Below are 15,482 nucleotides of genomic sequence, written 5' to 3'. Positions count from 1 at the left end.
TCCCTAGAGAGTTAAGTCACCATATTGATAGCAGCTATATTGGTGTACCTAACAAAAGAAACTAATGACAAAGTTATTGTCAGAGGTACACCAATGTGGCGGCTGTGACGTCATGTCTGACAATAGATGGCAGCCATATTGGTGTACCTAACAAAAGAAACGAATGACAAAGTTATTGTCAGAGGTACACCAATATGGAGGCTGTGACGTCACGTCTGACGATAGAGATGGCAGCCATATTGGTGTACCTAACGAAAGAAACTAATGACAAAGTTATTGTCAAAAGTACACCAATATGGCGGCTGTGACGTCATGTGAAAACGCTCTATAGCTATTATTATTATTGTTCATTACTCATCATCAGATAAATCACTATCTGATGACAGCTCCAAAACAAAACTTTCATCCTCTTCATCTTCCTGCATTAACATCAAGTCATTTAGCTCCACTGAGTTCTGTTCAGCTAAAGTGTGATCTATGCCACTGAGGTTAGAATACGTTTTCGCTGGTGGCACCTGAACTGGGGTATCCCAGATACCACTCCATAACCGTCCCAAAAAGCAAACTTGATTAGAGTAAACCATCCTTTTTTACTTCAAGCATGCTGTCAATCCTGCATTAAGAGGGACATCAGGCTGAAGGGTATCCACATATTCGTCTATCAGCCTGATCTGCTCATGGATAAAGGAAACAAGTCGCCTCATTTCCTCCTTCAACATGTTGGTCTCCTCTTCACACCTCTTGCTCAGGCAGGACAAATCAATAATTTGTCTCCTTAGAGTGGCTGGTACAGTAGTGCCTCCATCTGTCATCGTAGAGTAAAGGCTACTTTTTGGATCCTTAGCCTCAACATACAGGATCTGCTTATCAACAGGCAGTAACCCATTAACTTCCGACAAAGTCTTGTTGATTGATTTCACAACTTTGTCAATCTGTTTCGAAAGCTTTGTAGCGATTGCTTGACCATCTATAAGGTAAAATGACAACAATCAGCAAAAATTGCAGTACAAGAGATTTTTATAATTTCCTTAACCAAATGTATTCCCTGATAATTCCCTGACATTAAAATGTTTTTGGATTTCTCTGCCTTTTAGAATTAGAGTGGGGACCTGAAGCTAATTAAATACATACGGTAATTATTCATTTGAATTTTGGTACAATACCTGCATACTTTAGCTTTAGTTCTACCAAAAAACACCTCTCCGATGCCATGCAGTGCAACTTCAGCAACAGTTCGCTTTTTCTTTTTTCATTCAGTCGCGACTTGACAGTAATGAAAACATGGGATACATCAGACCATCTTTCTCTTACATTATGTTTTTTCTCCGTGGCTTTTATAGCCTTCTCGTTTCTGTATCACAAAAATGAATGGTAAATAAATACTTAATTGCTTGTTTCAGCTTCATGGGAAAACCCCTCCCAACACCCCACTCTCTCTATCTCTTCTGCAGGACCTCAGAACCAGTGGTTTCTACAGAAACATAGATTTACCAGTTTTCATTTCTACGGGCTGACTGAGACAGGAAAGAAGCTGCTGACACAGAAATTGGTCGATATCTTTACATTCTTTGATTGATGACAGTCTATAGAGACTTTACCATCATACCTTCACAATCACATGATGGCAGACATGACAGGAGGCAGGAACAAGTGAATCTGGTTTAATGTGATTTACATGAGAAAGGACCCAGTTTCCCAGGGGAAAAAGACTCTATTGTTTTGCTTCCTGTAATGGCTGCCTGATCACGTGATGGTGGAAATTAGCCTCTGTTGCCCAATTTTCATGTCTTGTATGTTTTGTCGATCAGTGCGTATCAATTAAGACAGTAAAAGTAATATCTTCATATTTTGGCATTACAATTAATAGAATCTTGGCAACAAAATATTTAAAATGTTCATACATTGTACATAGTTTAATAGGAAAATTAAACGAGACTTACCTGGAAGTTGAAGTTTGATTGAGATTCTACAAGTCATCGGTCGGGAGCTAGAGAGTCACGTGCCCACCCTTACATGATAACATTGGTTAATACATTGGAGTAAAGTTACTTCTATACCCTACCCAATATATGTGACCAGTAAGTATTTTTAAAGTCTGAATGTGAAGGTGCGCTCGCATATCTCACGTGACTCCCTAGCTCCCGACCGATGACTTGTAGAATCTCAATCAAACTTCAACTTCCAGGTAAGTCTCGTTTAATTTTCCTATTCTACTACGTCATCGGCCTATGTCGCTAGTAAGTCACGTGAGACTTGAAAGCATGTGACCAGACTCAATATAACAATGTAACAGTTTATTTGCTGTGCCATCGTATCAATTTTTACAGCAACTTGTAACTGTATTCCTTTTAAAGCAAGCATATACTTTCTTAACCACAGCAGTTTACTAAACATAGTCAAATGTATCAACAACATTGGGCTATAACTGGTCAGAAATGCAAGATGTGTAATATTATGGCCTATCCTTACAAGCAGAGACCCTTAGAAAGAAGAGATTCTGAATCTGATTCTCATTCTGATACTGAATCTGATTTGGATTATAACAATTGTTCATTAACAGTTCTTTCATACTTACAATCAACCCTTAGCAAGAAGACATTCTGAATCTGATTCTACATGTATTCTGATTCTGAATATATTAATTGTTCTTTAACAGTTCTTTAACAATTTGTATCTTATTTCTCATTGTAATAGAGGACAAGTACTTTTTCATCTATTCAAGGCTTCCAGAAGTTCTTTCCCAAAGTTCCCCTTTGTTTCCATTATTGGCTTTTTGTAAAACATCATGAAGGTATTTTCAGAGGTCCACCCAGCACATTCCATAATGGTTGTAATTGGGAACTTGTGGACCTCTGCTGCTGAGGTTGATGCTGCTCGAGTACTATGAGCTCCAAAGATTGATGTATCTATTCCTGCACATTTTAAGACCATCTTAAGCCATCTCCCAACTGTATCTTTTGAGATCGCTTTATGTGGTTTTTGGTAACTTCTGGTCCTTTCTTATGTTGCTGGTTCTAGTCAGGTATTCAGACAGGTACCTGACCACACAGAGACTTGGGTCTTTGTCATAAGACTGGAATTCTAGCTTGGTTCTTTGTTTTCCAGGTTTAGTTGTTTTTAACAAGTCAGAAATAACAAGCTCAACATTATTTTCAGTGATGTACATGTCCTTTGTGTTTAAAGCATGAAGTGTCTGGCAGCGTTGCCCTGATAATAAAGCCAACAACATGGTTAATTTGAGTGACAAGGCCTTTAATGACAGGCTCTTTGGGGGGTGCAGAGTCTTTAAGTGGTCCAGGACTACATTAACATCCCACACTACTTTGTATTTGGGGAGTGTTGGTCTGGTATTGAATACACCTTTTAGCAGTCTGGTGACAAGTGGGTGATCCCCATATGACTTGTTTCCTTCTAGGATAATAATAGTTGACATTGCACTTCTAGCAGTGTTTAGTGCACTATAGCCTAGTCCATTATTGTACAATTCAGTGAGAAAGTTGATCCCTTTGGCTATAGGTGGTGAAACTGGATTAACTTCCCATTTACTACAGTATGCAATCCATTTATTGATGTAAGATTTGTATTTATTTCTTGTGCTAGTTCTCCAGGACTGCATAATGATTTCGGAAGCTGATGGTGAAACTCCTTGACTCTGTAAATGTTCCCTGATAAGTGGCAAATAAGTAGCGTCATGTGCTTGTGAAGTGGATGGATAGCTTTGAGGTCCTGAGGAAGGAACAGTGTGTCCTTCTTTTTGGGTAGTATTAATGGTTCTTGTATTAACATTCTTGTTAGTAATGGCCACCAAGTTTGGGTTGGCCAATATGGTACTACGAGTAGTCCTGTTGCTTGATCCTGTTGTATCTTTTGAAGAGTCCTCATGATTATGCTGAAAGGTGGGAAAGCATAAAATAAGTACTGGGACCACTGCATGGTGAATGCATCTACTGCTATTGCCCCTGGGTCAGGTTTGTATGAGACGTATTGTTTGAGTCTATAATTAAGCCGTGAGGCAAATAAGTCGATCTCTGGTTTTACTGATAATCTTTTAGAGCCTTCCTCAAATAACGTTTGATTAAGAGTCCATTCAATCTCTCTTCTCTTCAATCTGAACTCTCGGTCAGCTATTACATTGTTGACACCTGGAACATGTGCTAGTGTCAACCAAATCTCTCTTTTAATGCACCATTCCCATATCTCTATATTAAGTTCATTCAGTTCCCATGAATGACTTGAGCCCATATTACTAAGGATGGTGACAGCTGTCATATTATCAACCATCAGTTTGACATGTTTGTGACTAACTTTATTTTCAAAAGATTCTAGAGCCAGTTTGATGGCTAACATTTCTAGATAATTGATGTGCTTTCCAGCCTCCTCTGGGCTCCATGGTCCCCCTGTAGCTATTCCTTGGCAATCACAGCCCCAACCAATTTTTGAGGCATCTGTATAAAGTGTAATATGGGGGTCCCCATGATTGATGATATTAAATGAGGTGTGTATAGAGTCTATCCACCATTTAATGTGAACTTTAGTATACAATGACAAAGTCATTTTTCTATCAAAATCTCTGTGCATTGAAAGTGCCCTTGTTTTTTCCATGTATAGTCTCCTGTAGTACAGTGGGCCATATCTAACCCCAGGGAAGCTCGCTGTCATAAGACCCAAGAGTTTTGCAATGGTCCTGATGGTAGGTCTAGCTGTGCTAATGACCTCCTGACAGCAATTCTTTAATTTTTCCGCTTTTTCAGGGGTAAGCTTAATTGTCATATTACTAGAGTCTAGAACAAAACCCAGGAATGTAATGACTTGACTGGGTATGAACACAGATTTTTCTGGGTGCACAACAAAGCCTAATTTGTCAAATAATTTTATGGTGTCTACAACATTGGCCGGACATTCCTGATAACTATCGCCTTGTAGATAGGAATCATCAATATATCCTGATGAAAGGTGTCCTTTCTCCCTCAAGTGGCAGTATACTGGTTTGAGTAGTTTTGTGAACTTCCTAGGGCACTGTGCTAAGCCATTAGGAAAGCATGTATATTTATATAACTGGTCGTCAAATTCAAACTTTAGGTATTTTTGGTCGTTAGGGTTCACAGGGACTGAATAGTAAGCATCCTTGATATCTATGGATGCCATGAAACAATTCTGTTTCATCATTCTGATAACCGACCATAATGTATCCATTTTGAAATGATGATACATAACAGACTCGTTAAGTTTTTTGAGGTTAAGTATCATACGGTGTGTACCATCTGACTTTGGTCGTAAAAATATTGTGGATATGAACTCGTGAGGCTCATTATCTGATAGCTGGATAACTTGTTTATCTAGTAATTTTTTAATCTCTGACCCAACAATATGTCTCTCTTCAACACTGAATTTTTTCTGAGTAGGCGCTCTGGCCTGATAAGGGGTCCTGGTGAACTCAATAGTCTGACCTTTAACGGTATTCAGAACCTCAGAGTCTGAGGTAAGTTTTTCCCACAAATGGTAGGATTCTCTTATCCTTCCCGCTTTAAAGCGGTCAACTTTAGTATTCAAGTACTGCTTTATATTATCAAGGTTGATTTCAAAATTACTGACCTGTATGTCTTCCATGCTTAGTTCTTTCCCCCCTCCTTTCTCTTGTAGGAGGGGAATCTCGAGTTTTTTGGGTTTCCTCGGTATTTCCCTCTGTATTGGGACTGATAGGATCTTTTGAAATAATTGTCTGACTGCTTTTGCTTCCAGCTATCCCTTCGGAACGTGTTTCGTTCTCTGTGTTCGCCCGCCGCTGTTTGTGTGATCCTGTTTGATGCTTTTATGTTGTTTAGTTGTTGTTGGAGTTCGTCTCCAAAAAGCAGGCTTGTGACAGGGATATTTTGTGAACATAGCCCAGCATATTCTTTTTTCAAGCTGGGTTTTATGGCATCTCTTCGTGCCATTGACAGTTCGTATTGTGTGTGTCCCAAGATGGCTATCGGTATGTAATCCGATCATTTCATCAATGTCTAGCTCTTTCTTGCTGTCATTTCGAGCTTTCAGCAAAATGTCGGTGCACTTTGCTAGAATAGATCCGACCTTAGCGACAGTGTTTTGAGTATTGGCTCTCCTAAGGTCCTCTCGTTTAATATGGTGATTCATGTTTGACCATATCTCTGGGTTAACTCTTGGTACCACCAGATTTTTTAGATTCCCTGGTCGGGCATGTTTTTTAAGCTTATCAGAAAGCTTTTCTGAATTTAATTTTTCCGACCATCGCTTGTTTACTATGTTAGCAAGCTTATCAGACACATCAGGTCCAATTTTTTCATCTGCATCAAGCTCATTCGCGATGCTATCTAGTAGGTCGTCTTTTGGGTCGTTTTTCCCGCCCTTTTTGGTCTCTGGGCTTTCTTTCAGTAGCGAGTCGCTGTCTACATCGGAATTTTCCGATTCTATGCTTGAATCGATGTCTGAGTCAGACATTTCGACTTTCCTCCTCTTTGGTAAACTCTTATCCTGAGTTTCCGCCATTCTTTTCATGGCTTTGTGCATCGAAGTCATCGACTCCGCCATGATTTCCATGTTCTTGTTTAGGTTTCCCAGTGTGTTTTCCAGCGTGTCGCTGGTATTCTTTGGTGTCTTTCCCTCCTCATTCTCTTCTTCCTTTGAGGATTCTTCTTCTCCGAGCAGCTCAATTTCTTCTTCTTCATTTTCTGTTCGTTTTTCCCGCTCAGACCAGTTCGGTCTGTTGGCGTTTGCGCGCCATTTTCTTTCATCCGAATGCAACGAAGGGTGGCAAGCAACTGAATGTGAAGGTGCGCTCGCATATCTCACGTGACTTACTAGCGACATAGACCGATGACGTAGTAGAATCATTGACAAAGCTACATGACTGAAAATATCTTACTTATCGTTTAATTTTCTTTTCTACATCTCTGACTTTCTCTTGGTCTTCCTCCTGCACACAAGTTAATTCATTTCTGCAAACTAAGAAATGGAGCTGTTTAGGAAATATATTTGGTTTATCACTTATAATTCTTTATTAGGAATTCTGTACTAGGGGAGAGGTGGATGGCCTGACACTACACAGACTAACAATTAAGATGGAATGAGCAAAATCAGAAATCCTCCTAAAAGTACTATACTATTATATTGCTTGCTATACATGAATGCTATGTATCCACACTTACATACCTGAGCTTTTTAGCTGAAAGAAGGAGGCTTACGTAAGTTTCATCCCACTGCAGTATCAAACCTTTAAACATAAATTACACATATGAAAATAAATGAATACAAATAAAAGACAGCTATTTTCAGCAAGTGTTTCATTTTTAATAACAGCTATATACATATATGCATGCTGTGAAAACAGAAATTTCATGTAAATATGATTCAAAATACCTTGTTCTTTTGGCTTTAAAGCATCTACTTCTTCATCTTTCCACTCTTGTATCTTGACAGTATCACATTCAACTAGGTATTACAAGAATAAAAAATAGATTTAAGAAGAGTTGAAGAAATTATCTCAAAGCATGTGTGGAGTGCGAGTGTGTGTGTAATAGCATAGCATTTAAATTAAAGTATTTCCGTGATAATAAGTTATACATTTAAGAACAGATAGCGATAAATTATTACCTGGGAGTTTATTGGTAACTGCTTTAAGCTTTGAAGTGACATCCTTGAGAAGAGTTTCTGCTCTCAAATATTTTGCTTTAAGACTAACACCTTATAAAAAATAACATGAATTAATTTATTTTGCAAATCACGGCTTTATCATAGCTGATCGGTTTTTTCTGCATCTTAATTATATTTCTTGGAAAATGGAAGTGGGTATAGCAATTTAAGAAAAAGAAAGAGTTTACCCTGGTAGCTAAAAAGACCTCAAATACTGTAACATGTTATGTTATAACCACCTTTTAGCTTCTCTCGTTATGGTGGCTGTTTCATTGTACAATGTAGTTATAATTTATTCATATCTTAAGGTATTTCGAGTCACATGAATGCACACACTCTATAGATAAATACATAGTATCATCCTTTGATTCAAAAAAATTATCAAAGTATTTAAGCATAAAATGTACTCATCAAAAGCATGTTATGTTGTGCACATGTAGTCATAAGCAACACGAACACTGCCATTCTGACAGCTTGTTTGGTGATATTATATGTCACTGTTATAGTATATAGGCATCAGGGAAATGTAACTTATTATAATTTTTACATACCAAATTTGAAGTACAAATGATGACCATAGTGAAGTAATCCATCAGTCAAAACATCGGTTCTTTTGTGGCCACTCATTTCTTTAGTAATACACAAGAACCTTCTCAAAAAAGACCATAACCATCTGTTAAACCAATACCTTCAATCCTTCTCGGACTATACTGGATCTTTAAACATGCAGCAAAATTGAGAAAATTAGTAAGCATTTGAGACACAAGAAGGATAGCTATTATACAATTGGTAAAATATAGAAATTAAGATACAAAATGGCATCAGTCATAAGACCAATACAAAAATAACTGTTTTTCTTCTCACCTGGCATGAAGCCTTGTGTCCATAGCAGTGAAATATGGGTATGGCCACATCAACACCTTCTATGAGGCTTTCCTGAGAGGAGCACTATAAATCATGCAGAAATTTATAAACTAAAACAAGATAGCTAGAGTACAGACAAACCATACTTGTAAACACTATAAGATTTATTTAGTGTTTGTTACATTTTATGTGCAAAATAGCACAAAGTATTTCACACTTTTAGTGTTTGGAAATGTTGACTGAAGGGATGATTTAACACAACACATCCTACGTCAGAGTTACATGCTATACTACATCAATATTCGTCTGCCACTTCTGACTTCAAAATACCATATGGGTAAGGGTAGATGTAATTTCTGAAATTTCTGGAATATAAACTGCAAATAAGATTGGCATTATAGTCACCCTAAAACACTCTAAAAGTTTATATTACATAATATAAAATGCTTAATTTGATCATCTATATCAGTCTATGATATTACTAACCTTTAAATGCTGTGACAAAAGACAAGCAATGTCATACATGATGATAACTCTACTTTTAGCATTCTCATTAAAACTTCTAAGTTTTTTTAGCTCATAAACAGAGTATGATATTCTGTGCAGAGAAAAGAAATTTAACATTTAGTACAACAAAAACTGTTTCACATACAGTATGCATGAAGGCATAGAACCTGCAGCTTCTGATGGAATACATTTCCTTTCATACTCAAAAAATAATTATTTACCGACAGACTATAGAGAATTCATTGACATGAAGAATCATACATTGCTTGGCAATGCCATATATTTATGATAACTTGGTATTCCGTTATTTAACGGCCTAATCCTTGATATTAATTATTAAGTTACAGATTCTTACCTTTCGCCATGCTTTATGTTATGAAATCCTTTAGGAAAATCGTGTCGGCATACTCGGCCGAAGACACCTTTCTCATCAAAGAGCTTGTTTTTCCCCTTGGATCTCAAAGCAGTTAGAACCTCTCCGGCATGAAATTTACTACAGTTCTGTAAAAAATAAGGAATAAAAAACAGTCATATATAAATGCCCTTTCAATGGAGTGACGTTGGAGTGTGCATAATAAAAAGTCATTAAACATGTCAATTTTAACAGCAAAGAGATGTATTTTTTTCTCTGAATGTAACAGAAAGAGTGGAAAATTTGTCTAGCTTAGTGGGCTACAACAAAAAAATACCTGGCCATGCATGAATAATCTGAAGTAGATCGGAGAGGTTTTTACCTGTTCCATGTCTGCCCCAGCTTTACCATAACTGTTGACAAGGTTATCAACATCATCCTGATCTGCAAATAGTAGTGTTCCATGTTTTGGTGTTCCTAAATGATGTCCCTTCTCCTTTTTCCTGCATAGTCCAAAACACCCATCCATGCTTTCAATGAGAACACCCCCATCCTGTTGAAAAAACGAACAAGAGTAAAAAAAAGGAATCTAACAGTATATATTCATTTGAAGAAATAGAAAAATTGTGCATGCAAGTGCTTGCCCAGGGATGGTAAATATGGGTGGCTGGGTGAAGTTCTTTCATTGGTTAGTTCATTGCTAGACTTATTATGGCCATGGTCACGTGGCTATTAGTCTCCCTCGCATCCGTTTTTAGTGTCGGTCGTCACTCAACGCTCCCTCCGTACAGCTGCAATGCATATGCCCCTCTCCACTCACTTTGAAAAAGGCTATTCTGCCGTAATGCTATCCTGAATAAGACATATATGCACTTAATTCCAACTAATAGAATCATGATATTTATGATAGTTATAATACGAAAATAGTTGTACCGTTGGACATAAAGGACACAATGCGCCATTGTAGAGGTCTTTAACATACTTTGTCAAATGCCTGTATTCATACATGAAGTGCCTACATGTGAAAAAAAAAAACAGTTTAATATTGTTACTTCGATGAAATTGTTCAGCAATTGGACTGATAAGCTGTCGAACAACTCTTCGAGCTAGCTTCTGCTCAGAATTTCCTTCCTCTTTGCCTACGTAGACCTGGAAGTTGTATACATAGACTGTCGTAACCTCGCTCAAAGCCCACAGCTTTATGCCCCAGCAAACAGGTTTATTCTTGATGCATTGCTTGAATTACAATCTTCCTTTATGAGGCACCATTGTCTCGTCAATTGAAATTTGCTGATGTAAACTATACAATTCCTGGGAGTTTCTCAAAATAATGTCTAGAAAATTTCTCACTCGATAAATTTTATCATATCCAGGGTTTCCTCTTTGTACAGCTGTGTCATTATCAGCGAGATGAAAATATCTCCAGATCTGAATGAATCAAGTTTTGATCGTAATAGAAGCAATTGCTTGCTGGTGTGTATCAATATATCGCTACTCCAATACATTTCAGAACTAGGAAATTTGACAATCCCCATGAAAATAAGAATGCCAATAAATGTTTTCATCTCATCTTTTGTAACAGGTGCCCATTTTCGCTTGTGCTTAGCTGGCTCGGCTGCTGCTTGTTGATCATGATATCTGTTTGTTTCTAAAACTATTATATCCTAAATGTCAAAGAACAAACCTTCAGAGGTGTTTGGCCCATCAGGATATCTCTGTGTTGGCCCAGGTGAAGGTTCGGCAGAAGGTGTGTTGACTGGAGGGTTGCAATTTGAAGTCCATTGTAATTCAGGATCGATTGGGCGACAACCTCCAGCTCAATTTCGTCTTTGAGCTGCACAAACTCATCTCCCGCGTTCTCTACCTTGTCTTGCTCCTTTTGCAGGTAAATCATGAATTGGGCGATAGTATACTGGTTGCACATGGTCGTGCTGTTCTTTTAGCTGTAAATATAGATAACAGTGCCGTGATACTTGACTCTGATAGTCATGGCAGTAGAGGTGCAACAATTGGTTTTTGCATAGCTGAAAATATTTCATATTTAGGTTGCTGGTTTGCTAACATGATGCAAAATGGTTGGGGTACTACCTTAACGATTGCATCTCTTTCAAGGATTGAATATTAATCGATCCCTTAGTTAGAGAGATTGGTTTTTATATGTTTGATATTTTTCTGTTTTACAATGTACATACATTAGTCTGAAGTGAGCTAAATATAGTTATATAGAGACAAAAAGGAAAAAATAGTGAAAAAGAAGTAGGTTATTATGATATAACGTGACAGGAGGAGGATAGAGAGACTTGCGACTTGCGTCCCAATTGACAACCTTCCCCTATTGTAGTAAAACTGAAAAAGCAACAGGAAATACTTCTTAGAACAATTTTGCATTATGAAAAAATTAGTATGAAATAGCAAGAGTGGAGAGGTCTAAAAGTTATGACCTTGAATATTCTATCAAAGAATACTGGACTAATTCATGTGGTAATTTATCATAAGCTCATTCAAGTAAATCAGTTGTTACAGATGAATAGCATGCGCCGTCATGCATGCGAAATACAATACGACATGAGAAAATAAAAATAAACATACTACAAACGAGTATTATGGATCAGACATGCAATAACGGTTCTTATCTGGTTATATTTCAAGCCTGTTATTTCCTTTATCTCCAGCAGCTGTTATTCCACTTTTTAGAGTCTGACTCTCAGTAGATCTGAATGACTGACGAGTCACCTCCATGTCCATAAGGACTTTCAACCGCTCGCTTTCATTCCCCAATCCATCAGCCAATCCAACAGCCAGAAGATCTATTATGTATACTTGCACAGTCGCTTTGGCCACGCTTAAATTGCTGCCAATTTCAGAGAAGGAATCTCCAGCACGCCAGTGCATAAAAGCTGATCGCTTCTTTGAGCTTGTCGCTAGCTTTCCACACAACTGCTTAAGTCCACCTAAATAGTGGGTAGAATGAGAAAAGGGCAATTACGTTTTGACGTCGTTGAATATACCATAAGTATGAAGAGGGAAAGTAGGAGGATAAAACTCGAAGAGGCTAATAGTGTACTGAGAACTCGAAGTCATTGAGAATGACTATTATAAAAAGCGAGAGGCTATAGTGTTCTGAGAACGGAAAGTAGGGGGATAAACGCAAAGTGATAGGCTATAGTGTACTCAGAATTCGAAGACATCGAGAATAACTATGATAAAAAGCGAGAGTAGTAAAGGTAAATCCTGTGATATGTTCAAATATGAAGCTTACCGAAGAGCGTTTTGGACGCATTGCCACGTGGCCCTCGGCCATTGTGTCAGTGCATCGTGTCAGCACATCGTTTGTTCCTAACGAGAAACGCAGATTTTATAGCAAATCGATCCAACAACTAGCATAACACAAGATAGTATTTATTAGAATTTTTTTTACCTACCTCTTACCACTTTCCATGATTTCAATAACGAACAAAGTTACAGTTATCAAAGTTATGAAAACACAGCGACGCAGAGATGGTACTAGTTTTCACTAATAATTTCGACCACGCAGTAATATGAGATCAGAATTTACTTACGAATACAATAGAGAAAGAGGTGTTGTTTTGAGTGAAAGATGCTGAAGCAGACGTGCACAACAGTGAGTCATTGTTTGAGTGACCACTCTGCGAGAAGTAACTCAGTCATGGACGTACACTCGCACATTTGGTGTTTCATTTTTCATTTTCTTTGCCCTTCAGACTTGGCAAGAGTAGGAGTAACATGTTTTGCATGGCTTTTGCAAGAAGTACCTAGGAGAACTGCCGCATCTGGATATTTTACGTAGTGGCAATTTTTCAATTTTGGGTTTGGCGTGTGTTTGCTCCTATAAAGAAATACGTATTATCCAAGCACATGGGATGAAGCTTTCTCCAAAGGAATGTTTGTTCCTCCTGAAAACATTTGATTCCGTAGCCAGAAGAACATGCCAGGTCGAAACCGCTGATGGCGAATATCTACTAGCAACATACCGCTTGTTTAGAAGGGAACTAGACTCTTGTTGAATAATTTATATACCGTAGGACGAAAATCAATGACTTCTATATTATTTTCTTGAGATTGCATCATGTAATATATGCCGAGTAATATTATTATTATTCTTAAAAGCATCGCTTCATAAATGTTTACGAATTTATATTATGTTTTGTGATTGAAATAAGCATTTTGATCTAATTTGATCGTATTCGTTCTCATTTTAGCAGCCAGAAAAGGGCACCCAGAAAACAATAGAGTGGTTTCAAGTTTACCCGTCAAGTTCTAAGACAACGAGCTGTGGCAGACTTAAATGCAGTTTATATCACTATTCCCCATTTAATACTTGAAATGATAAATGCAGAAATTCAAAATTATTCCCTATAAAATCTTGTTTTCTTTGGAAAATTGGACTTGAAAATTTGGAATTCCTGCTTTGATACTATAGGAGGAAGACATGACGCACTTTTTCACCTACCGGAAAGATATAGGGGTACTAATAACCAAATTGCCCCAGTTTCAATACGAAAACTATGAAATTTTTTTAGAGTTTTGTGAATACGTGCAAATTTTTTGGTCAGCCAGAGCTCATTAATGGCCCAAAAACCATCGAAACGGCTTCTAGCGCGGCCAAAATTTTTTATTCATTTCAGTGATAAAATCAATGAAGTCTTTCAATAGCCAGAATTTGAAAAAAAAAACATTTTTCAAAATAAATTCAGTGGGCGGCTTTTACCGAGACGGCCTCTTAAAGGTCCATTGTTTAAGTTTTGTGTTAGTCATTTTTGTTGAAGGTGTGTGGAATTTTTTGGAATGTGATGCGGGTGTACACCCAGCGTATGACTGAACATAAGCCTTCCTCCCCGAAACCTTACACATGTGCAAAGGGGTGAATTGAATTTACGGCAAATAACTTTACTATCCGCTGTTGCAAAGGAATTAAAAGCGCTAGACGTACGGTCGCGCAGTCGTGCTTTTGTGACATTAGTCGTGACCTGCCCTGTTAACGAGATTAGTGTATTGAGTCGAATCTCCATGGATAATCGTACATCGCATGAATTTTCCTAAATTCGTTATCATACATTAAAACCGATTCCCAAACATAGCGATTAGCTAATTCCTACGCTTAGTCATGCTGAATTTTAATCATAGTTTGACAAATTGCCTTTAGTTACCAAAGCACTCAAAACATTCTAGCATTGGCAATCACCCACTGTTGAAGGGTTACGTTCTCTAATTTCGATTTCTTTGGTCCATAGGACACGACAATAATGATAATGATGATAATAATGATAATAATAATAATAATAATAGTAATGGGGTTCTTATATATTGCATTATCATATTGTCTCAATGCGCTTTACATTGCAGTGGAGGACTTTATGGGCTGCGTATTAAGGCGTTAGTAGCAGCCGTGCAGCTTACAATCATGAGTGATTTATTAATACGTTAGTGTTATGCCTCCAAATTGGGATAGGCTGACCCCTGTTTTACTAACATTTCCTAGTCTTCCAAAGGAATTATATTGTCAATGAAATCTACTATCACTAATACTTTCTTATCCCTGTCCATAGACGTTGCTGGCTTTAGGAACATTTCTGAAGTGGACTTTTGTTGTTGCTGCTGCTGTGGTGATTGCTTGAGTCCAAAGGTTTCCTCGAGGCATTTGCTGCTGATTATTCAATGATGAGGTCATCCAATGGCGAAGTCCAGGGATCTCGTGGCTCTGCTCTTAGTTTTTCCACACTGGCATTCCTTAAGGCTGATTTCTTGCGTAATTCCCTTGCGTCTCTCTGTCTTTGCCAGTTCTGCTCCTACATTTCTAATCCCCGAAGCTCTTTAGTGAGCTCCTTAATTTCATCTTGGTCGTCGTCAGCCTCATACTTTTCAAGTTTTTCCAAATTATTCGATTAAAAAGCCTGGAATATATGGAGGTAAAAGACAAACATACCTTGACGTATACGCCGACTTCAAATTACTGCTTTAGAGGTGGTCGTCGGTCTGAAGGTGAGTGCCACAAACCGTATAGCACTTGTTTATTGTGTAGTAATGTAGTGTATTCGATCTAAAACATGCAGATCACATAGCTTAATATTTACGATTACAATCGTGTATAATG

The 15,482-nt window shown here is 37.8% G+C and overlaps 1 protein-coding gene, 1 long non-coding RNA gene and 2 pseudogenes across 2 annotated transcripts; all 4 read right to left on the bottom strand.

Annotated features, from left to right (window-relative positions):
- Positions 1-590: 590 nt before the first annotated feature.
- LOC116286930 (uncharacterized) lies at positions 591-5,607 on the bottom strand. Its single transcript, XM_089027944.1, has 4 exons — positions 3,949-5,607; positions 3,039-3,889; positions 1,164-1,351; positions 591-967 (listed from the first exon to the last, which is right to left on the bottom strand). The coding sequence occupies exons 1-4, from the start codon at positions 5,605-5,607 to the stop codon at positions 591-593; spliced, it is 3,075 nt and encodes a 1,024-aa protein (XP_088884070.1).
- A 2-nt stretch (positions 5,608-5,609) lies between these two features.
- On the bottom strand, positions 5,610-6,825 carry LOC148912084 (uncharacterized; annotated as a pseudogene).
- Positions 6,826-6,876: 51 nt separating this feature from the next.
- LOC148912083 (uncharacterized) lies at positions 6,877-7,451 on the bottom strand. Its single transcript, XR_016119476.1, has 3 exons — positions 7,375-7,451; positions 7,168-7,228; positions 6,877-6,953 (listed from the first exon to the last, which is right to left on the bottom strand). It is a non-coding gene; the product is annotated as an uncharacterized LOC148912083 (long non-coding RNA).
- A 92-nt stretch (positions 7,452-7,543) lies between these two features.
- On the bottom strand, positions 7,544-9,265 carry LOC148912082 (uncharacterized; annotated as a pseudogene).
- Between the last annotated feature and the right edge of the window lie 6,217 nt (positions 9,266-15,482).

Source organism: Actinia tenebrosa, unplaced genomic scaffold, assembly GCF_029948245.1.
Source record: "Actinia tenebrosa isolate PJP-AT-01 unplaced genomic scaffold, QUT_ActTen_1.0 PGA_scaffold12__29_contigs__length_12842862, whole genome shotgun sequence".
NCBI lineage: Eukaryota > Metazoa > Cnidaria > Anthozoa > Actiniaria > Actiniidae > Actinia > Actinia tenebrosa.
The sequence above is the reverse complement of the archived record's forward strand: the minus strand, read 5'-3'. Positions and strand labels throughout refer to the sequence as shown.